This window comes from Bactrocera tryoni, chromosome 2 (genome assembly GCF_016617805.1).
Source record: "Bactrocera tryoni isolate S06 chromosome 2, CSIRO_BtryS06_freeze2, whole genome shotgun sequence".
Lineage (NCBI taxonomy): Eukaryota > Metazoa > Arthropoda > Insecta > Diptera > Tephritidae > Bactrocera > Bactrocera tryoni.
Genome location: NC_052500.1, coordinates 55,400,448 through 55,423,659, shown reverse-complemented (window position 1 = coordinate 55,423,659; position 23,212 = coordinate 55,400,448). Strand labels below are relative to the sequence as shown.

Sequence of the window (23,212 nt, the reverse complement as noted above, 5' to 3'; positions counted from 1 at the left end):
TTGAATGGCAGTCAAAAGCCGTGTAGGAATTTTTTCGATGAATTTTCGTTAGAATATACGAGTATTCTTATTTAAAAAAATTGTAAGATGAATAATCAAGTATTTCGAAACAATTAAGCTGACTTTTCGAAAGAAAGCAAAAAATTTAGCACTTCGCCCTCAGTAAGGTATAAGCCTTTCCCTGGTTATAGGGATTTTACCTTACCAGTGTTTACATGGTAAGGTCGCACATTTTACGGGATTGTAGTCTGAAAGAAGACGAAGTATGAACATTTTTTCACGCCTTTGTGATATACATTTAGTTAAAGCACCTTAGATTTCACACCTAACATCCTGCTGAGCTGGTGGGAATAGAACTAAAACGCCTAAGTAGGTTTGTATTGGCATCAAGGAGACAAAATTTGCATATATAAGCTTTCCAATAAGAGTAATATGAATTCTTTAAAAACATTCTAATTGTTAAGGATATTCAAATATTATTTATTTAGTGAAAGAAAAGTGTGGATCTCGCAATAATGCGGTTGTTGCACGTAGCCCAGTCTTGTTGGAAGCTGACGTTGTCAAGATCAACATCTTCAAATTGCGGCCATAAAAAGTTAGTTATCATTGGTCTATACCACTTTCCATTGACAGTAACGGTTCCACCAGCTCCATTTCGATAGAAGTACGCACCCGTTGTTGAATGCGTGTAGTGTAGTTGATTGTAATGGAGTCTCTTCTCATCAGAATCGACAGTTTTATTTATTTACGGCACCACTCAGATGAAAGTGAACCTCATCGGAGAAGATTATTTTCTTAAAAAATCTTTATAGTTTTCATGTTGTTCCAAGACAAAATCCAGCAAATTCTCGACGATTCGGTGGTCCATTGGCTTCAGTTGTTAAGTGAAATCAGTGCAAACCCAAATCCTTTCTCGCAATCCGCCAGGTTGTGGCTTGAGACATTCCCAATTATTGAGAACGTCTTGGCATCGACAAATTGCGGTCTTCAGCAACACTTCTTACTATAGCTATAGCATATAGCTTACATACAAACTAGACACATAGTTTTTAAAAGAAATGCACCTGTGAAGGGTATATTAGCTTCGGTGCAGCCGAAGTTAACGTTTTTTCTTGTTTTTTATTCATAATGGCTTTAGTGAAACAAATATATACCATTTTGGTCGATCACTTTTTGCCATTTTTCCGCTAGACACATTATTCTATGATTGTAAAACTTTTCTGGTTTCTCGGCGAAAACTGCGTCAAGTAAATCTCACAACCATCTCTTGAAGCCAATTTTACTCCATTAAGGAGATCTGCATTGACCGACACGAATGGTAGTCCGATGGTGCGAGGTCAGAACTATATGGTGGATGCATCAAAACTTCACAGCTGAGCTCTCTCAGTTTCTGCCGAGTCATCAAAGATGTGTGTGGTCTATCGTTGTACTGATGGAAGACGAAGCCCTTTCTGTTCATCAGTTACTTTCTTTCGATTGCTTGCTTCAATCTCATCAGTTGTTGACAGTAAAATGTAAAATTAATCATTACATAAGGATGGAGTAGCTCATAGTGGATGATTTCTTTTTAATCCCACTAAATACTCAGCATAACCTTTCGTGGCTTCAATCCTGGCTTTGCGACCATTTGTTAAGCTTCACCACGCTGGGACCATGATCTTTTTCGCACATTATTGTCGTATTTGATTTACTTTTCGTCTCCTGTTGCTATTCGTTTCAGAAATGGTTCGATTTCATTTCGTTTCAGCAAAGAATTGCAGAAGTTAATTCGGTCCATTAAATTTTTCACAGACAATTCATGTGGTACCCAAACATTGAGCTTCTTTTTGTAGCCAATCCTTTTTAAATGGTTCAAAACCGTTTGGTGATGAATGTTAAGTTCCTTAGCAACGTCATGGGTGCTTATGTGACGGTCCTGCTCAATCTTTTTTATAATTTCATCGACCTTTTGAACGATAGGTGAACTGAAACTAACCTTTGGTTAAATTAATTATTAAGTCTTTTAGGTTTATTTCTATAGAGAGTCTGCTTATTTGACGATTTTGATCGGACACTTTCATATAACTACAAAAACCATGGAAAATTTCTTCCGATTTTTACTATCAAAGACAAAATATAATATTAAATATTCTTACAGGGTCACATTTCAAGTAAATGCTTACAAATATGCACACATACTATATACATAGTTTACACATACTCTGATATTACGTGTACATTCATAACCACTCCACCCTTCTACTCCACTAACCGCACGATAACGCATTCAATTTACCAACTCCAACTCTCACCCATATAACCATTAAATTTCGGCTTGTACAGCAACAACAACAACAAATAAGTAATAATGAGCGAATATACTCGTCTGTTATTACTCGTGTAAATACGAATTGTTAAGCTTGCCGGTGAAGATACAACTTGTTGTAGTGCTGCACCGCTTAAGTGGATATGTTGTTGGTATTTTGTTTTCATAAATGATTTTCTTCAATTAAGCCTTAAAAAGATAATCGAGCAGGCTCATGGGTGTAATTACTTATTTTATGGCGCTTAACGGTATACAGGTGAATGGCAGCGCCCTACCACAGCGCAACAATGACCGTTTTGTGTATGGTGTATACTTGTATATGTATGTGTTCAACGGTAGTGTTTCATATAACCGTTGATGGGAAAAATATTTTGTGTGTTTCTTGGATGTTTATGTGTGTGTGTGGAGTTTTATTGTTTATTAAGAGTTTGCTATGCTTGAGGTGGTTGTTCTTGTTAGTGTTGTTGTTGTGGCTGTTGCTTTTGTTTGTCATTATTATTTGATGCTTTTTCATATTTCATTCATGCCACATAATCACTACCGCATAAGTACCGCGCCACCCTTCTTGTGAGCAAACCAATGAAGCTTCAACTCTGCTGCTACTTCTTCTTCCTTTCCACTTCTTCCACGTTTTTCTCTTTCCTGGTTTTGTTATAATTGCTTCGTGTTTTTGTTATTGTGGTGTATATTTATTTATTGTGCTTATTATATTTTCTTGCTCTTCATACGCGCTTTGTTGTGGTATTGCTGTTGTTTTTGTTTCATTAATTTCTTCCTTACCTGTACAATTACTAACTTCCTCTTGTCGTGCGTTTTTCTTCCGTTTTGTATTGTCACTTTTTTTTAGCTTTTATTGAGTGAGAGGAAGTGTGGTTTTATTTTATCATCACAAAAACACAACATGTTTGTTGCTTATTATAGTCTTATGCTTCATTTGTTCAATTCATTGTGGCGAATTCCACTTGAGATATTTTGAGATTCTCAACTCAATGCTACTTACATGAAGTGGATCTTCGCTGTTTGTGGTTTTAATAGCTTAAGCGTTCTTCTACTGAAATTTTTATACTCTCGCAACATGTTTCTACAAGGTTAAATAGTTTTGTTCCCCTAACGGTTGTAGGAATCACCTAAATACATAGTTATCTATACTAATATTTTAAGGAGAAAAGATCTAACTGTTTCTGTGTTTGAACTGAGAAGCCTCCGAAACCACTTGACGGATTTAAAAAATGCTTTCACCGTTGAGAAGCTACACCCCCTTTAGCGAACACAGGCTATATAATTTTATAACTTATTTATTTTATAATGTAACCCAAGTTCTAAAAAGTTACTCGAAAAATTCCTTATAACGCGTGCGCTGCGAATACTTTGAATTTTTCTTCTTCGAGTTTACAAAAGCACGCCAGTTGTTCTTCCTTTTCGCCGTTTGGCGCCAATTGGAAATTCCAAGTATAGCCAGGTGCTTGCTGCTTCTCTGCTTCGCCCGGTGGGTACTGCGTCGAATACTCTCAGAACTGTAGTGTTTCCATCCTTTCGAACGACTTGACCTAGCCGGCGTAGTCACTGTCCCTTAATTCGTTGCCTCTGCACCATATAGCAGGAGGTGAATGATGAGTGACATGTAGAATTTGGTTTTTGCTCGTCAAGAGAGGATTTTACTTTTCAGAAGTAGCATCTGAGTGCAAGAGTTATTCTGCATTGGATTTCGAGACTGACACGTTTGTTGGTGTTAATGTCGACAGTGACTTAGGTGCCAAGTCACAATTGCGATGTTAGTATATTTGATGGCAGAAGATATTTCTTCTTGTCCTCGTTCACCATCCTTATCCAGTCTGGAGAAAGCAGAACTAACGACGCGGTTGTTGGGGACAGTGATATCAATCATCGGCGTACGCCAGTAACTGTTCACTTTTATAGAAGATCTTCCTTCTCTATCCAGCTCTGCAGCTCGAATTATTTTCTCCAGCAATAGATTGAAAAAGTCACACGATACGAAGTCGCCTCGTCTAAAACCTCGTTTAGTGTCGAACAACTCTGAGAGTCCTTCCCGAATCTCCCGGAGCTCTTGGTATTGCTCAACGTCAGTTTACACAGCCGTTTTAGTTTTGCGGTGATACCAAATTCAGACACAACGGCATAAAAGCAGTTACTTCTCGCCGCTTTGTTGTTCTTCAGACGGGTAATTGCTATTCGAACTTCTTTATGGTCGGGCAATGGAGCGTTCGTCAGCGATTAGCGAATTGGGTTTACCATATCCTGATGTTAAGCTTTTACTGCCATTCAACAGGTTGAAGAAGTGTTTCCTTCATAGTTTCAGATGCTCCAGGTATCATTCATTAGACCATATCTGGGATTCTACAGGAGTATACTTCGGCCTTGAAACCATCAATTAGTCGCTGCCTCTTTTCGTAGAATTTTCAAGCATTACCTCTTTCGGCCAGATTGTCTAACTCTTTATACTCACGCATTTCGGTCTCTCTCTTTTTTTTTGTCTGCAACTGATTGTTGGCTTTTCGATCTGGAGACAGCCAGGCGGCTTGATGAATTTTTCTATGCTGGAAGCTAGTACTACAAATAACCATATTTCCGGCCCCAGTGAAGTCGATTAGCCTCAACAAATTTAGGGATGTTTCTTAGTGGAGGCTGAATTTACCTACTGTTGTGAAAAAGACATATTCTTTGTTCATCCTGGCGTTAAAGTCGATTTTTAAACTCTCATAGGTGCGCTCCAAGCACTGATAGAAGGCATCTTTGGTTATATCGTCCTTCTCTTCCGTCGGAGCGTAGGCGCAAATCAACTAGACGTTAATCCACCGGGATAAATGACTGTATTCGGCGACGGAGTCTCTCCCGCACCACGAATCCCTCAACGAATTTGCATACCTTTTTATGGGCACTATAGTAAATGCCACAAGACCATTCTCGCCTCAGTCCTTGTTCTGTCCATCGCATTTCTGGGATGGTGGTGATGTCCGCCTTTATTTTCACGAGGATATCAACCAGATGGGCAGCGACACTTTCCCAATTAAGGGACCGAACATTCTAGGTGCATGCCCTTAAATCGTTATCATTAATGTGTTTTCCATGGTCGTCATCAAAAGGGGGGTCTTTCATCCGATGCTGATTGTTAATTTTTATGGGGTGTATTTTTTTACGTGGCGGATCCCAAACCCGTCGCACAACCCTGCGGAGGGAATGTTTCGCCTTCTCACTTTAGCTCGCCTTCAAACGCATGTTCTTGCGCTACCCAGAGGATACTTGGTCAAATACCGGAAGTCGTGAGCTGCTTGAGCCATATGTAAAAGAATCAATTCTGGCCACTCCCAAGTGAACAGCGATCAGAGAACTTTCCTCAGTTGCATGAGCTTCTACACATGACGCCATCTTCCCTACACATGACTTCATCCTCCAAGTTTTGCCTACCCGATTTGCCTAAAAGTATTTTCCTGCTTGTGATCCTTGCATATTTATTGCAAGGTAATAAAGTTTTCGGTTTCATGTGAACTTAGCGCTTCCTTATTATTTAATGTTTATGTGGGACAAAAGTGTTTTTATATATGTTTTTTTTTTAAGAAGCACTTGACTTTAGAATAACATCTCTTATCTGCGTTGTCTATCGGCTGTTCGCTAAAGCTTACCAAATAATATCACCAGTTTGAGAATTGAGTTGTTTTGCCTTAAGGGTAATAATCTTTAGTCATACTCCAGCGACATACATCATAATATAAAAGTACTGTAAATCAAAGTGTTCTTATTATGATTTCAGTTGTTTCAAGTTGTTTTCTCAACACTCAGCGATTATTTTTATTTTACCCTTAACATGTCTCATTTCTACCTCTTTATCTATTATTCATATGTACCTTTCTTTCTTTACACTCGTTCCACATCACATTTATTATTATTATTATTTTCAAAACTCCAACTCACATCCTCCAAGAATTGGCTGTGTTTATCATAACAACTGCCTTCTCCACATCTCTTATTTTAAGTAATTGTTTGCATCCTTTGCATTTCCGCCTGTTTTTTGTGTGTATGCTTTTTCAGCTTCTCCATTTGTTTATTTGTTTTTAAATTTATTCATTACCTGCCCAATTGTCTCTGATTCTTTTCACTTCATTTACTTATTTGCATATGAGACAACAGGTCGCTTGTGTTTTCAGTTTCGGTCTAGACGAGTTGGCTTTAATCATAATAATGGTATTGCTTAGTGAACGTATGATCAAAGAAATTTTGTGGAGATATGGCAAACTCATCATTTAACTGCTTTCAAAGTGTTGAAAGGGGACTACAATGTTTTCAAAACAATTTTATGTTAATTGTGCTCTTATAAGGTAGAGGAACTGTGCCAAAATTAACAAGGAAACTAAGCACAGTAAATTATTCCGACTGATTGGAGACTCTATGGAAATTATATTTTATAATTTGTTGTTATTTATAGGCCGCTGTTCGATATATCTTTTATTTGCACTTGTTTACAGGTTTTCTGATGACCTCTTTTCCTCTTTCTTTACTTTTTTCTGTATTGTTGTCGTTAAGCCTTGTGTGACATTAGATTTTTTTTTCTGATCGATTTTCATTCTAAAGATTATGAAAAGTTCCGCACTTTTTTAAAGAAAAAAACACATTAACTGCAAATGTAATGGAGAATATTTATTATCATTCGAAAGAACATTCTAAGGCGTATGAGTCCACCGGCCTACAAACCACACTGTGTACTGCTGGGTCTCAAAATGGGTGATGGTGTTGCAAATAGTATGCTCAGTAGGCCGATTATGTTGACCAAAAGTTTAGCGAAGCGAACCACCTTCTTTAACTAACAGTAATAATGTTGAACGATTTCTATACGTTATTCAATGACACTACTGAACTGTCAAGAAAATACTTCCTCCTGCGGAATTTGCCCGCGGTAAGACATGCCTGGCGTAAGAGGCAACTAAAATCCATATGCACTATGTCATTTTTTCTGAGCTTGCCTTGTCAGCATAGTCTATGTCAGAAATAGTGCTATAATACTCAGCTTGAAATGATATTATAGACTTTATATAAAATTCCTAATATAAAGACATTTGAAGTTCAAGCGACAAATGTCACCAGTCATTGAGTTGTAGGGGCTCAACAGGTAGTAGCAAAAGCTACAAGGTGTTACTAGAGATTTTAACCTGGTACCACGGGGAGCAGTTAGCCCTTGGAGTTTCCTCAATCTGCTCATTGGGAACATTCTTTTGTGGAGATTCGTGGTTTAAAGCAGGGTAGTGTTGAAAAATTCAACCCAGTGTGGAGTCGCACTGCGGCCGGGTGCCGGACCCAAAGCACGGCAGAGGTTTTAGATTGGTCTCTTACCAGACCAAGGTGGTAAAGGTGTTCTTATCTACCTAAACCAATTGGTACCAAAAATACGTGCAAAATGCATTTATACTTTGTGACGCATTGTATTGATCTATGTGCTTCAAAGAAAGCACCGTGAGATAAGGTCGTCGTCGGTAGTCAGGTACTCACTTAAATCACAACAATTGTTGTCACGAAAATACTATTGAAAAAAGTATCTTTCTTTGGATCACCCGTTATTTGATTTAAGAATTATGATATTACCGGCGAAGTTTTCTTTTACATCAACGTGTGTGTTATTATTGGGTGTTATACGATTTGAATGATTTGATGTGTTTTGGTATTATTTATTTGATTTAATGTGATGTAATGTGGCTTGATATGATGTGATACAATCTGGTGTTATATGATATCCAAAGTATGATATTATGTGATATCGCATGATATTTTGTAGTATAATAGGATATCTTATGCTAAGATGTGTTATAGCTTGATGTGATGTTAATTTCATGTTATATGGTTTGAAAATATGTACTGTGTGATATTTATGCAGGGAATGATATGATTTGGCGATATCATATTATCTTGTGGTTAGAAGTGATGTGGTTTTTTCTAATACTATGTGTCCTGATGATATGATATAATGGGATGTGATATACTATATTTTAATTTTATGGGAAGTGGTATGATGTGATGTGCTACAATTTAATATAGAGGGTTGTTATGTAAAAGGCATATCGCATATGCAGTTATTATTCGTTGATTTAGTTAGTAGAAAAAATGTATGATTATATTACGTGATGGTTAGTATTATGATATGATATATTCTGGCGTGATATGTGATATGGTACAGTGTATATAAGTATTATGTGATGTGACTTGTTGTGACGTGATACGCAGTGCTCTGAAGTCTTGTAGTATGTTGTCCTGCTTTGAACGTTATGAAATGATATCGTGTGATATGATACGATGTGATTTATTATGTGATTAAAAAAAGGTTTTTTGTATATGATAAAATATGGGTTGATGTTATATATGTAATTTATAATGAAATACAATGATTTCATGCGAAGCGATGTGATACTATGCTATGATATGACACGAAATATTGTGATATTGTTAGATACGATGTGATATATATATGTAGTGTTAAATGATGTAAAACTACGATGTTATATGACTCTGCAGTATAATACGAAATGATACGAGGCAGTATTGTTATATGGTAATATACATATATATGATGTGGCATGATAATATTGGGATGCGATGAGCAATAATGTGATGATGATGTGATATTACATAGGGATTATTATACTATAATATTATAAAAATGCTTGAATGTCCTTTATGCGTTTCGAAGAGACGTACTTATGCCTGATTTAATATCAAAACAAATAAACTTTAAGTTAAATGAATCAAGGGAATGGGTAGCGATGATATTTAAATTTGATGTGATGTAATATTGTATGATACGACAGGATGTGATGTAAATGATGGATGGGATGACTGTACTGTAATGTGGAATATTGCCTATTAATATGATGCGATATGATAAAGAATTATTTTATAAAGAGTATTAAGAAAAGGCATCGTGGATGTTTTTACGTGACGGGTCCCAAACCCAGTGCACAACCCTGGGGAGAGACATTTCGCCTTCTCATTTTAGCTCGCCTTCAAACGGATGTTTTTCGGCTACCCAGTGAATGCTTGGTCTAAGACCGAAAGTCGTGCACTGCTCTATGTAAAGAAGAAGATTTAAAAAAAGAAAATGAGGTGTCATGTGAATTAAAGGTATTTGAAGTGATGCCAGGAGACTTAGTAATATAAATATTTGTAGACAGAAGAGGGAATTTCCCTTTAATTAAATTTAGCTTCTTCAAAAATTGTATAATGTTTGTTATAAGATTTTTTATGGTATATTAATAATTAACAACATTTATGATTTTTGATATGCGATCTTAGTATTTCGATGTACAATATTAGTAGATCACCGATTTTTAAAGAAATTTTCGGTTATATCTTCAAAGTACGCATAAGTTCTTTCTAAACCGTTGATGTTATGTAATACAAGGTCTGTCGCAAAAGAAACAGAACTTTTTAAATATAACTGTTTCAGGTGGCGCTGCCTATTGGTGGGTATATGAAATAAAAAGTTTGATCTCTTGTTGACATTTCGTAAAAATTTTAAGACAATTGGATACCTACAATCAATGTAATCGATCAAAAAGTGACAGCAGCTTTTGGTCGTCGGTCGTAAAATGCAAACAGCAAATATTAAATTTTGTTTTAAACTTGGGAAAACGTTTACTGAAACATTTCAAATGATGAAAAAAGTTTATGGTGATCAGTGCCTATCCCGTAGTAATATGCATGAGTGGTAAGCGATTCCAAGAAGGTCGTGAGGACCTCTGTGACGATCAGAAGTCAGTCGTCTTCAGAAGTCAAAAATAAAGACAATGCTGATTTGTTTTTACGATTCCGAGGGTATTGTACACCGAGAGTTCGTCCCACCTGGCCAAACAATTAATGCTGTGTTTTGCCTTGGTGTTATGAAGCGTCTTTTGTCACGCATTCGTCGTGCTCGACCACAATACCGTGAGGCAGGGTCCTGGCGCCTGTTGCACGATAACGCGTCGTGTCATCGGTCGACGCTTGTCACTGATTTTTTGACAAAAACTCCATATTAACCATTAATCACTCACCCTACTCACCTGTTTCTTTTGCGAAAGACCTTGTATATCTTTTCAGATGAATATGTTATAAGTTTTAAATATCTATATCTATCTATAAGAATAGCATATCTTCCATCTTTACACCTTCATTTGAAAAAATTTCCCCTCATGTCTTTCAGGTCGCGTGGCTGCGTGTAGATACACAAACAATTTTGACCATACAAAATCATGTGATTACAAAAAATCAACGCATCGGCATAACGAATTCCGAACACAAAACGTGGACTATGAAAATCAAAGATATCAAAGAGAATGATAAAGGCTGGTATATGTGTCAAATAAATACGGACCCAATGAAAAGTCAAATGGGCTATCTGGATGTGGTAGGTAAGTGTTGGTCAATACTCACAGTAAATTATTAAAGAGAAAACTTATTGAATTCTTTCAACCTAACTTAGTGAACTATTTCAACTTAATTTAGTGAACTGTTTCAACTTAACTTAGGGAATTATTGCACAACAACTTACACGGGTCACTTTCACGAAAAGAAATTGAAACGCGAATATTTGAACAAAGCAAAACTCATTTGCAAGTCGCTAGCCAATGACAAAACAATCAACAATTATAGACGGAAAAAGTAACCGGAAAGTGAAAAAGCTATAAACACCGGTGAAACGAAAACACGAAATAAAAGTATGAAAAGCACAACACGGCAAATAATAATAGAAACTGGCCAGGTGCAAATCCAAGCAGAAAATCAGCCAACTACCGTTGCCACTCAGTCAGGCGGGTAGCCAGCCAACCATGCGAAAAACCCCTAATATATGCAATTAAAAGGCTGTAGCGGTCAACTTGCTACCAACACAATAACATTTAATGGCTGTGTTCACATTTGTGTTGGCAACTGTGTGCGCGAAAGCGGTGCTATAAATAAAACAGCAAGTGAAAACAACTGAAAATGCGACCGCAAAAACCACAAATTACCGATTGTTAAAAGAATTATATTGCAAAGTGGAGACCGAATTTGTGGAGGGAAATTATACACAGAGCAGGTGGTTGGGCTGGCAAGCCGAACAATGCAGTTAGCGAGCAGGGTATAGGTTACAAACTTGTGGCATGGTTAAAGTGAATTTATTGCAGCTGGAAAGGTAGTTACGACAATTTGCGCTAGCCTAGCGTAAAGCATAGCAGAGGGGAAATAGAACAAGCGCATTATTTCATACCGGTATTTTTGAGTAAAATCATTTTTAGCACAGAAACCAAAAATCACCAGATGCATATACGTGGAAACTAGCGCATGATGCATGTAATGCAATAATTACAATTTTGAATTTTCAGTTTAAAAATCAATATTCCAATTGAATAGATTTAAATATTATTTTCATATGCAGTAATTCTAAGACTTCTCCCCACGCGGGTGAAAAATATTGAAATATGAATCAATAAACGTCTACACTAAAGGTCGTAGAAGTTCTAGGTAAGCTTTTAAAATTTCAAATCTTCTGTTTGAAGCTTTTATGGCTCCAATTGTATATGAGATATATAATAAAAGCTACCTAGAAATAAGATGGAGTCAGCTGCATCAAATATGTAAGATAAATATAAAATATTTGAGGCTGTGGTCTATTGTGCCCTCTCCTAAGTATATCACATATGGTCACAAAGATCCAGAACTCTGAACAATTCCAGAAGCTTGTTTGGCACGACCGAGGTGATGTGATCCCTGTCCATGTAGATGAAACCTAGGGTCTTGAGCCTGCTTCTATGAATTTCTGGGCAACCTAGAATCAGGTGTTCTGGAGTTTCCATGTCGCAAAGTCGGCAGTTTGCTCAAGAGACTATGCCCATGTTAGACAAGTGTTTCATGAGCCTTCAGTGCCCTGTTTGTTTGCTCAAAAGCCTATGCCCATGTTAGAAAAGTGTTTCATGAGCCTTCAGTGCCTTGAATAAAGCCTGACAAGGAGGCGAGATTGGTCTTAGGGAAGCTTAATCATATTTCTAAATCTTGCAAGGTTGTAGCCTCCTAGTAGTAGCTTGGCGTGGTGCGTTCCTGCCGCCTGCTGCCAGTGCCATTCTGTCCCCACTATCTCCTCTCCACCGTAATGCATGATTCCGGCCCCATCATTTTGGACGTAATTGCAAACTGAAAGGCGGTTCCTGCACTAAAAGTGATTTGAAGCAGAGATCGCTTTTAGTGCCGCCTGACTATCGTTAAGTATAGCGGTACGCTAGTTGCGATAATTGTGTTGGAGATTTATTCTACACACTGACTTATAACAATGACTACATTGATATGGATAGTTTGGTATGTGGTCCCGCAATACCTGCTCTAATGTCTTCCGGTCTTTCGATTTTTCTGTGAATTTGCCCACTTTGCAATTTTTATGTCATTGGTATGTACCAATAAGAACTTCCACATCATATAGTTAATCTATTTGTTCAATGTTTTGTTGTCAATTCATGAAGGAATTTTACCACCGTCGTTATTGGTTTTAAGAGATCATGCATTGTTTGTTTTTATTTTACGGTTATCCAAACATAAAATTTAAATTTTTTTTTGTTTACGTCCGTACCAGCCTCTTTAGCCTCATTCTACCAATCTATTGTCCTCAGTACTCATATGACCGGTATGGAATTTAGCAGGTATGAGAGGCAAGTTTATTATTAAAAAATAAAGTTTTCTTAGTAACGTAAAATCATACATATATAATATCAAAGAACAAACCTTACAGGCGAATATGATGGTTGTGATACGATTAGTTGATAATTTGGCGGAAAACTCACAAAGAATCAATACAGTAGGTGACGGTGGTGCAAAAACCAAGAGCCTTAATTCCGGCCTCTTCGTACGAAAGTTTACGCACAAATGACTTGAAAGGAATACGAAGTGCACCAAAACCTCGATAATTAAAGAAAACTGTCAACATATTCTTGCTTTTTGACTTGCTTTCCGATCGCTTTTTCAGCTCATCTTTGCCACAACATTCGGCTGGCGGATCTTCTGATTCCAGGTCGAGAGTATATATCCAAAAGTTATTGCCAGTAATAATACAAATAATACGTTTCATGACATCCTGCTAGTCAGAAATCATTGTTTCACAGACGCGACGATGTTTTCCAAAAAAGTTTAATTATTTTAAAACAAATCGTGCTTTAACTTCTGTTAGGGGCCCAAATGATCTTTCAAAATGGTTTTCGCTAATTCATTCGAAATTCCAATAAAGCCAGTAAGACCTTTGTATTGATCACCAGGTGATGTTGATGGCCATCCTGGACGTTATTCGCCGTAACACGTTCTAGACTCTTTCTGAATAATACTTGCTCGCGACAAACAGTTATCACCGAAGGACTTTTCTAACATTTTAAATGTTACGGCACCAGAAATTTGATTCCACACACAAGATTTAATGGAAGTTCTCTGTGCAAATGGGTTTTCGCGCGTAATTTAATGCAAAAAGTCTTACTATTTTTTGCCCACGGTAGTGTATCCTTAAAATTTTAAAGTAATTGATAGCGTAGTTTTATTTTTTATCTCAAAAATTGTTTTTTCTGGTCTATCACGTCAGTTTCTACTACCGGAAACTGGACATATTAAGCGGCATCTTCTTCGCACACTTAAAGAAACCAATGTGGTTGGGACGCAGTCGCTGGAGAAAAGATGCAATGAATTTTTTTACAAGCTGGAATATTGGAAGAGGAGTCTTCTGTGCTATGAGTGCTTGACCTTCCTATCATCAAGATACTGTCTTTGTGTAATCGAACTTTGAATCTATACGCGACTTCACGGGAGCTCAGTACACTTTAATCAGCAACCAGCGCTTGTGGAGTTGCGAAATCCTCTGACCCAGAGTGGAACGTAAAAGGTTCATTGGTCAATGATAAGTATCCTAGCTGAATACTTAGTGTCAATGAGACGCACGTGGTGCGCCTAAAGATTTTGGAGGACACAACTAGTCGAAGTGATGATGAAAAAGATGAAATCAGGATAGCACATTTTAAATATACTTATATATAAATTTCTCTCAAAACAATAATTCGAAAATCGTTAATATGTTCTACAAAAAAAATTTCAGTCATTGCAAACAAGATCGCAATTTCAAAGACGGTACCTCATAACCAAAAATATAAAGAGCATCCCACCTTTGACAGCCAAATATGTGTTCAGTAGCCCAATCTGGTAATATATATACTAAAAGAAGTTTAGAATTTCTACAATTCATATGTTGGTACAGCTTTCATCAATTTATGGCAAATACAATTAGTAATCAAAACTTATGCTATAATTGCATTGTAATATGTACAATGGGCAGAGGAGAACACGTACGCTTATTAAATTATATTCTACTACCAATATACGATTACATACCAGCACGGTTTGCTTTGACCATTTCCAAGGTCAATTGCAAGCAACTCTGCCGTGTATGCGGGTAAAACGAAAGGCAGAAAGGCATGCAGAAGGCGGCAGCCAAACATGTGGGCAAAGCTAAAATACACAGACCGCTTTGAGTGCGTAACAATGGCGCAGAGATATGTATATATGTATAAGCAAAGCAACAACCCACCCACTATGACCCACTCTTATGACCGACAAGTTATGTAAGCTCAGTTGACTTGTCCATCCAACCAACAGCGCTGGCAAACTAGCGGTGCATGGCGACTTAGCCGGCCAAATGCTTTTGTTCCCAAATCTCCCAAACTGGCTTACAAACAAACATTTGCTAATAGCGAACTTCACATACAGTCAGACATACTTACACAATGTTGTTGTTGTTGTTATTGGCACTCATTTGCTGTGCTTAACGACAATGTCGCTCCCCCAGCATTGTTGACTATTAGTATTGGTGGTCAGTGTGGACTAAATGCCTCTGCTGGCCATGCGATTGTGCTACCTATTGTTGTAGTTGTTGTTTTTATCTAGCGGAGCGTGTGTAATACACAGTGGTAGCATGGATATGGAGATGTGGATGAGCGTATGGAGATATATACATATATCTGTGTGTGTGTTTATGCGGTTGTTTGGCGCTCCAATATGTGCATCGTGTGCCGCCGCACCACAGCGGCCTTGTTGATTTTGCATTAAATATTCCCGCTTAATACGTTAAACGCTGGCAGTCTCTCACCATTTCGCGTAAAACGGGCACCTGCTGTTGCAACAACACGGCCGCAGCCTGTCTATATGCACAATCTAATATACCTGCAACGAATTTGGCTTGCAAATATGCCGAAGCATGTTGCCGTAAATGCAGTGGTTTGTGCCTCTTAGTAAGTGAAAGCAGCGGCAAACACGCGCGCACACATACAGACACAGCAACACACATGAACATATACATATTCATATGTGGGGATGTGTGGGCTCTCACAAACAGCTGTAGCCAGGCTTTGCGCGGCATTAAAGTGCTTATTTGTGGTCAACACATACTCGCGCATTAGCATATATGTACATACCGACATTTATGGTTCGCTTTTGGTTGCATATGCATGTGTATGCGTGTGTTGGAGCGCAGGCTTTCGCTTCTTCATGGAAATTGGAAATTTAATTAAGGCAATACATTGCTGGAGTAAACGTGTGCGCTAAATTGACTCGCACACCATAGTGATTATTACTAATTTGTGGGGAGCAATCGAATTTTCAAAAGAGTTTGCATTGAGTAAACAGATGAGTGCACATATGCGAGAGCTCTTTTTGTGATGGAGTTGTGTGACGTGATGAGTATACAGGAAGAATACAAGTAAAAAAGTTAACTTCGGTTGGTTGGAAGCTATAAAGCCCTAAAAAGGCCACAATGATCCCAATTTGGCATATATGGTCGCTGAACCAAGTCTTTCGCTGCATTTTAAGCCAAAAAGTCAAACACATTAATGTTTAAAGATGACAACTCATTGTCGTCTTAAAAAGTTCATGGATTTTCTGACATAAATCTAGTCATAAGGAACCGTCGTTAGTTTACGAATTGCTTTACGTAGACGTCTCAAAACTGCCAAGCAGTATTCCCTTTGACTTTTTAGAATTACTTACTTTTGCCACCTTGAGTTTTGACCTATTTTGAAGTGGTTTCCACGTCTAAATTTTGTAGCACCATTCGTTAGATATTCCAACGGTTCGTTTTTCAATAAGAGCGCTACAAAAGTATTTTTTAATAGAATAAAAACGGTTTAGAATATTAATAAAATTCCCTAATCCTGGAAAAGTACATTCGACGCCATTATGTATGGAACACGATTTCTTTTGCATGGCCGCCATGGGCATGCTTGTAGAAGTCCAGACTCTGAATCCAATTTTCGACGGCTTTTAAACATAAATATGCCAATACTGCTACAATTTTACATTCCATATACGTACGAAGATCATTAGTCGTCGTTGGCTTTCTGGCATAGATCATAGACTTGACGTAGCCTCATAGAAAATAGTCTAACGACGTCAAATCGCACGACGGAGGCGGCCAATTGTTTGAGCCATTCCGTGCGATAACACATTCACCAAACTTGGTTTTCAATAAATCGATTGTGACATTCGCTGTGGGGCTTGTGGCACCGTCCTGTTAGAACCGAATATTGTCCAAGTCCATATTATCGGACCAAAGACATTCGGTTATTATCATCAATTGATGCGTTAGCGGCAGCATTATTCTCGACACTACGGGCACTTCTTTGTCTCACTGGCACGTGAACATTTTGCACTGTGGTTTCAAATTTTTCTACTAGACGCTCAATTGTTGATCTGTCAGAACGATTATGACTACCATAAATTGGACATAGCGCTCTTAAAGTTGACGCCACTGACCCCGAATTACGGTAGTAAATTTTAATAATTTTGACTCGTTGTTGGATCGTATATATTTTTATGATAAAATGGCGAAACTTACTGAAGAGAAATGTTAAAAAAGCGGGCGAAAAATATGGCGCCGTTTGCTGTTCCTATCGGTCTGCTTTTGTAGCGTATCTATTGAAAACCCCGTTATATTAAGATCACAGTACTTTTACTTATATGCTGATTAAGTACAGATAGCCCTTCCTTCCGAAGTACTTTTAGCTTAAGCTGTTATTTATATCCATTGTAACGAAGCTTTTTTCTGCCCCTGCTTCTTACAAGTATAAATTACTGAGGTATACTCGCCGTCCAGGGTTCGTTACAATAAATTTGTAAATATTGGGGCTCTTCTGCGAATCGTACTTTATTTCATTCAACTTATATTAATATATACCTAATGTATAATATACATATATTAATCTATGTTACAAAATTGTCTCCTGCGTTGTACTGTCGTCGCCCGAGGACGACGCTGTCAGGGTAACGGTTCTGTGTGGCCCGTTAGGGCAATACCGTTTCCCGCTCTGTTGCGCTCCTGGGTGCTAGACGACTTGCTGCTCTGTACCACGACGATCACACTCGGCTACTTCTGCCGGCGCAGGTGTAGCCTTAAATAAGGGTGTCCTGGCGTACACGTTGACACTCCTCTGTTACGACGACTGCGCCCGGCTATTTCTGCCAGCGCTCCTGTAAACTTCGATGACGATGTCCGGGCATATACGTTGACGCTCCCGTGCTACGACGACTACGCTCGGCTACTTCTGCCGGCGCTCGTGTAGGCTTCAATACGCCGTCTTGGTATACACGTTGACACTCGCGTGCTACGACGACTACGTTCGGCTACTTCTGCCGACGCTCGTGTAGGCTTCAATAACGCTATACTGGTATACACGTTTACGCTCCTCTGCTACGCTGGAGAGGTCCTTTTAACCACTTTTGCCGCGTAGAGATCCGGATCACGGAAGACTGCGTTAGCGACCGCGATGTTAAAGGTTGAGTTGGTCAGAGGATAAACTCACTACCAATCTCGCCCTTAACAGACAGCGTTCACAAGTCAGGGTACCAAGACTAGCCAGAGGATAAACTCACTGCGTAGTCTGATGCCAAACGTCCCGTGCTGACTCCCTGATCATCGGTCACCTAACTCCCCAGCAAGCCTGTGCTGCGTGTTAAAACATTCGCAACATATTGCGTTAGGATGGCGTGTGTTGCTGGGACGGCGTATGTTGCTGGCAGTGGCGTGGTTTTACCGCTGCGTATGCATGCTTGTTGTTGTTTTATCTGCTTGTCTGATTTCTCCGTCTTCGTGGTATCCCGCTGTATTGCCTGCGTGGCGTGGTTTTACCGCTGCGTTTGCATTGTTGTTGTCATTTCATCTGCATGTCTGGTTTCTCGATCTTCTTGTGTTTCTAGAAGTGGCGTGGTTTTCCCGTTGTGTTGTGAACAAATTCCATTTATGAGGCCAGTAAATTTAGTATAGCCTCCCTCCTACTAGCTTGGATGGTCTTTAGGAAGTATTGAGAGTCGTTGAGTGACAAAAATAAAATCCGAAAATTTATTAAAACCAAGGTCAATATTTTCGCAAGGTTTTAAAACTATATAAAAAACTGAACTGGAGCTATAAAAAGAAATCCTTCCACCACCGGAAGGAAATCTGTATAACTTCTATACCTACCAAATTTTGCTTCACTATGTGCCCTTTTACTGTGTTCTAAGTAGTTAACACTCTTTCAACTTTTAATTTCCCATATCAACATATCTGCCCTCATTTCTCCTTGTCTACATTATGTCCTCCATTTTCGTACGTTTATATTCCATTTTCTGTATTATTTTTCGGAAAAATACCACCAACATGAATTCCCAAGCTGTAATTTATCACACAAAAATGTGAAAAGTAAAAAATTAATTTACCTCAACTGGCAATAAATTAATTTTGCACACAACGGCTTTTAATTTACACTGCCACAAGCCAACGCGAGAGAATGCAACTCAAGTGTCGTACTCGTATATATTTATGTGTGCTACATAAGGGAGGTAGAAGAATTACAATATTGTAATAGGAAGGCTATTCGTTACCAAAGTTTTATATACGAAATAAACATCTTTAGTAAAATTATAATAAGACACTTATATACATATGTATATGTTTACAAAGTTTGTCAGAATATTTATATTGTGAACATACATAGCATTTGCCTCCGAATTTTTAACACCAGGAGGGAAACTTAACTAAGCCCGTCAGTTTATGAGATATACTTGTAGATTTGAATTTTTGCACATATCTTTTTCGACTCAAGAAGCTGCTCATTTGTCGGAACTGCCGAAATCGGATCCCTATAACAAATAGCTGCCATACAAACTGACTGCTCAAAATCAAGTGGTTGTATGGAAACGTTTTTTATTTCGAAAGATATCTTCATAAAATTTGGTATAGATTATTTTCTAAAACAACGCCATAATACCTGCAGAAATTTTTCAAATCAAATCACTATATCATATAGCTGCCATATAAACTGAACTATAGAAGTTAAACTCTTGTATGAAAAACTTTTTCAATTTGGAGGATATCTTCACAAAATTTGGCTCGGATCATTACCTAAAGAAATAATGTAATTCTTGAAGAATTTCTTCAGATCGGATTACTATAGCATATAGCTGCCATACAACCTGAACGGTCGAAATTAAATGCTTGTATGGAAAAATTTTTCATTTAACGAGATATCTTGACGAAATTTGGTTTGGATGATTATCTGACAAAATAAAGCAATCTTCAAAGAAATTGTCTAGATCAGTCTACTATAGCATATAGCTGCCATACAGAACTATCAAGTCAAATTCTTGTAAACAAGATATCTTCACGAAGTTTGGCATAAATTATTATACAAAGCATTGCTATAGTATTTTGAGAAATTTTTGAATTCGCATGGCGCTATCATAAAGCTGTCATACAAACTAAACGATCAAAATCAAGTTTTCACATGAAAGATTCCTTTTTTATTAATACTGTTCTACAAAAATTATATTTTTAATTTGTTTTTTTAATTCTGCTATCTAACAAAATCATACAAAAATTAAAAAATTTTAATTACCCGTCAAAAACTGCCTCACCCTAATGCGAGTGCCGTTATTGTATAAGCACAAAATCTCCACATATGCTCCTATGCAGCGCATAATGAAAATATTACAATGGTAATCTCTTCGCGTTTGCACAGCTTATAGCAAACCAAAAAGTATATCTGCGCGTGTGTGTGAACACACAAACTACTGTAAATACAGCGCCGCCAAACTCGCACTCAAACACTCAGCCCTCCAGCACTTTCGACATTTTTTTTTCGCCATTCACGCCACTCGCCGCAATTTCGGGTTGCACTATTTAACCGCATAATTGCGGCCACTTTCACACCACTCCGCCGACCAACCGAGCGACTACTGATTTTCCAGCGACTAGCCGACAATTGACCTCCCTTGTCTTCCTGCACAATAGCCCAGCGGCAAATTCGCTATATTAATGGCACCACTTCCGTCGCGCTCCGCTGTGACCGCGGTTATTATTGTTCGCTACAAATGCACTCCACAATATCACCGTTATCCTTGTTGTTGCGACTGTCGCGCTGCCGCGTGATTTGTTGTTGCTTTTGCTGTTTGTCGCCATGATCTCCAACTTCCGGCCGCAACGGTCTGTTCGCCTTCCGTTGACATGGAAAAAATAAATAACAAAAACAACGAATGCTAAATTTCTACAAAACGCACACACATGTGTTTATGTGTGTGTGTGACATGTGTTTTTATAGTACAAAATTGCGCTCAGCAGCTATTTTAATGGCGGCAAAAGTCATCGTATATTATATAACATATAAGTAACTGTGTGTATGTGTGATTTCCTTGAGTAATAAAAATTGAAAACACATTATAAATATATTAATACATATGTATGGTATGCATAAGTATATGGCGATTATGTGACGCGCTCATGAAGTTTTATTTTAAATTATTGAAAAAGGCACAACACGCGCCACATACAGTAAGCTGGCCATGCATAAAGCATGTGTTTGCAGCTATCGAAAATTTATTTAAAATTCGTTGAAATAATGTGCTAGTAGGCTAGGAAGAAAATTTCAAAAAGGTATAGTTGTTTAAAAATATATTTATATAGTTTTATGAACTTACTGAGAGGTTAGGTTGACAAATACTTTTGCCTTCGCCGCGGGAATGGACAGAAAAGTAGAGCAGGATGAAATAAAATTATCAACTTAGTAATCAAAATAGATCAATCACGTTGATGTATAAACTCCAGTTTAAGGGTTTTGTATTTAAGAACAATTATCAAAAGTTGTTTGACCTGTAGGTTGGCCAATACTGTCCATGCTACTCATTAGACCTTTTATCCGTGCTACGATAGCGAGCTCCAGTTTGAGCCAGATAACGATTACGCCATTGAAGACATTGTTGAATGCTCCACTTATGTCAACAAAGACACACAGACATATTCCTTGTGATCTAGAGTTCTTTCTTTTGAAGCCATTCCGAACGTCTAAAGACGCTAAAAGAACTTTTGCATCTACGCCGTGCGTCTGTTACACTTTCAATAACGCTTCGGCTAGCGCTTGGAGTTGACTTTCCGGGTTTAAAACCGTGCTGTCTGGGGAGAGTCCGCGACTTTCATTGATAGCCGCTTCCAGTCTAGGGTTAAGTAGTCTTCACGTTGTATCGAGCATGTATAGCAGGCGGTGCTGATGTCAAGATGGGATCTCCTTGCTGATCTATATTGCGAGTAAAGTTATAGCCCACAATTGGCCATAAAATTTCCCGACATTAGCACTTTTTGCATTTTACCTCTTTTCTTAAGCTTTCTAAACTCAAATATTTAAAGCTATATGTATGGGTTAGCCTTTCCTCTATTTATTCGTAAACACTAAAGTTGGAACCTGAGCCTACCAATTTAAAAACAGAAAGAATTGAAAAGCTTGCAAAAACAAAGACAACACTTTTCAAAATATTTTAATATTTCACATAGTCAAAGAAGTAAAATAAGACCAATTCCATTATTTCGAAACATTGTGAGATTTAAACATTGCCACTAAACTAACTCACATCAACTAATATCCATAGAATGCAACAAAAATATTTATAATAATATACTTATTACATACTAACAAAACGTATTTAATTTTCTTTCTTTACAAAACTCCTGCCATTCAACGACGTGAACCCACAAACACAACTCAACCCAACGAAACAACTTCACTTTCTCGCTTCGTTTGTATTAATTGCCAATTAATGACATTGAAACAATCTGCTGGAAAACACACCGACACATCAACAATTATTATAATAACAACAAATTAATAATGGTGTCGACAATCACTGCATGGTGCCGTACGCAATAACAATAAAAACAACACTTCTCAAAACCAACCGCACTTTAACGACGCAAACAAACGCAATAATAACAATTATGCTGGCGATGATGATGCTATCGCTGATGGTGATTTTACCGACGGCGTGATCATTTTATGGACGGCTTCATGTGGTGGACGCTGACAACGACGACAATGATGGCGTTAAAAATTGTGATATAAAACTCTGTTGGAATTGGAAATGTACAAAAAAATGTGGTAATTTGAACACTGCCATTGATAAATCAATATCTTTAATGGAAACTAAAAACTTCATTCAATATAAAAAAATATATATTTTTATGAATAAACAAAATAAAATTTAAATAAAAATGTAATATTATATCAAAAATTTAAAAACTAAAAAAAATCCATTTGATCAAAATTTTTAACATTTTGAAAACTTCTCTCAAAAATTATGAAACAATACTTATTAATAAAATTTAATAAAACATAAATAAATTCAATTTATTTAACAACTAAATAATAAACCTTAATTAAATAAAAAAAAAAAAAACAATTTTAAAAATTGTATGAAAATAAAAAATTTCTATGAAAAATTTAAAAAAAAATTATAAATATATAATATTAAACAAAACATCAAAACTGGTTTTTTATTCAAAAACATTAAACTTTAAATAAATCACTAATTTTGAAAAAAATATTGGATTTTAATAATAAAAAAATAATTAAAAATATATAA

General features: G+C 37.4%; 1 protein-coding gene across 4 annotated transcripts in view; it reads left to right on the top strand.

Moving 5' to 3' along the window:
* LOC120768260 (limbic system-associated membrane protein) overlaps nt 1-23,212 on the top strand; it is a 68,742-nt gene that overhangs the window by 5,692 nt on the left and 39,838 nt on the right. For all 4 annotated transcript variants that reach the window (XM_040094857.1, XM_040094855.1, XM_040094856.1 and 1 more), the window contains one exon: nt 10,485-10,692. In XM_040094857.1, coding sequence (XP_039950791.1) covers nt 10,593-10,692 — 100 coding nt within the window. In that variant the 5' untranslated portion in view covers nt 10,485-10,592. The remainder of the gene's footprint in view (nt 1-10,484; nt 10,693-23,212) is intronic.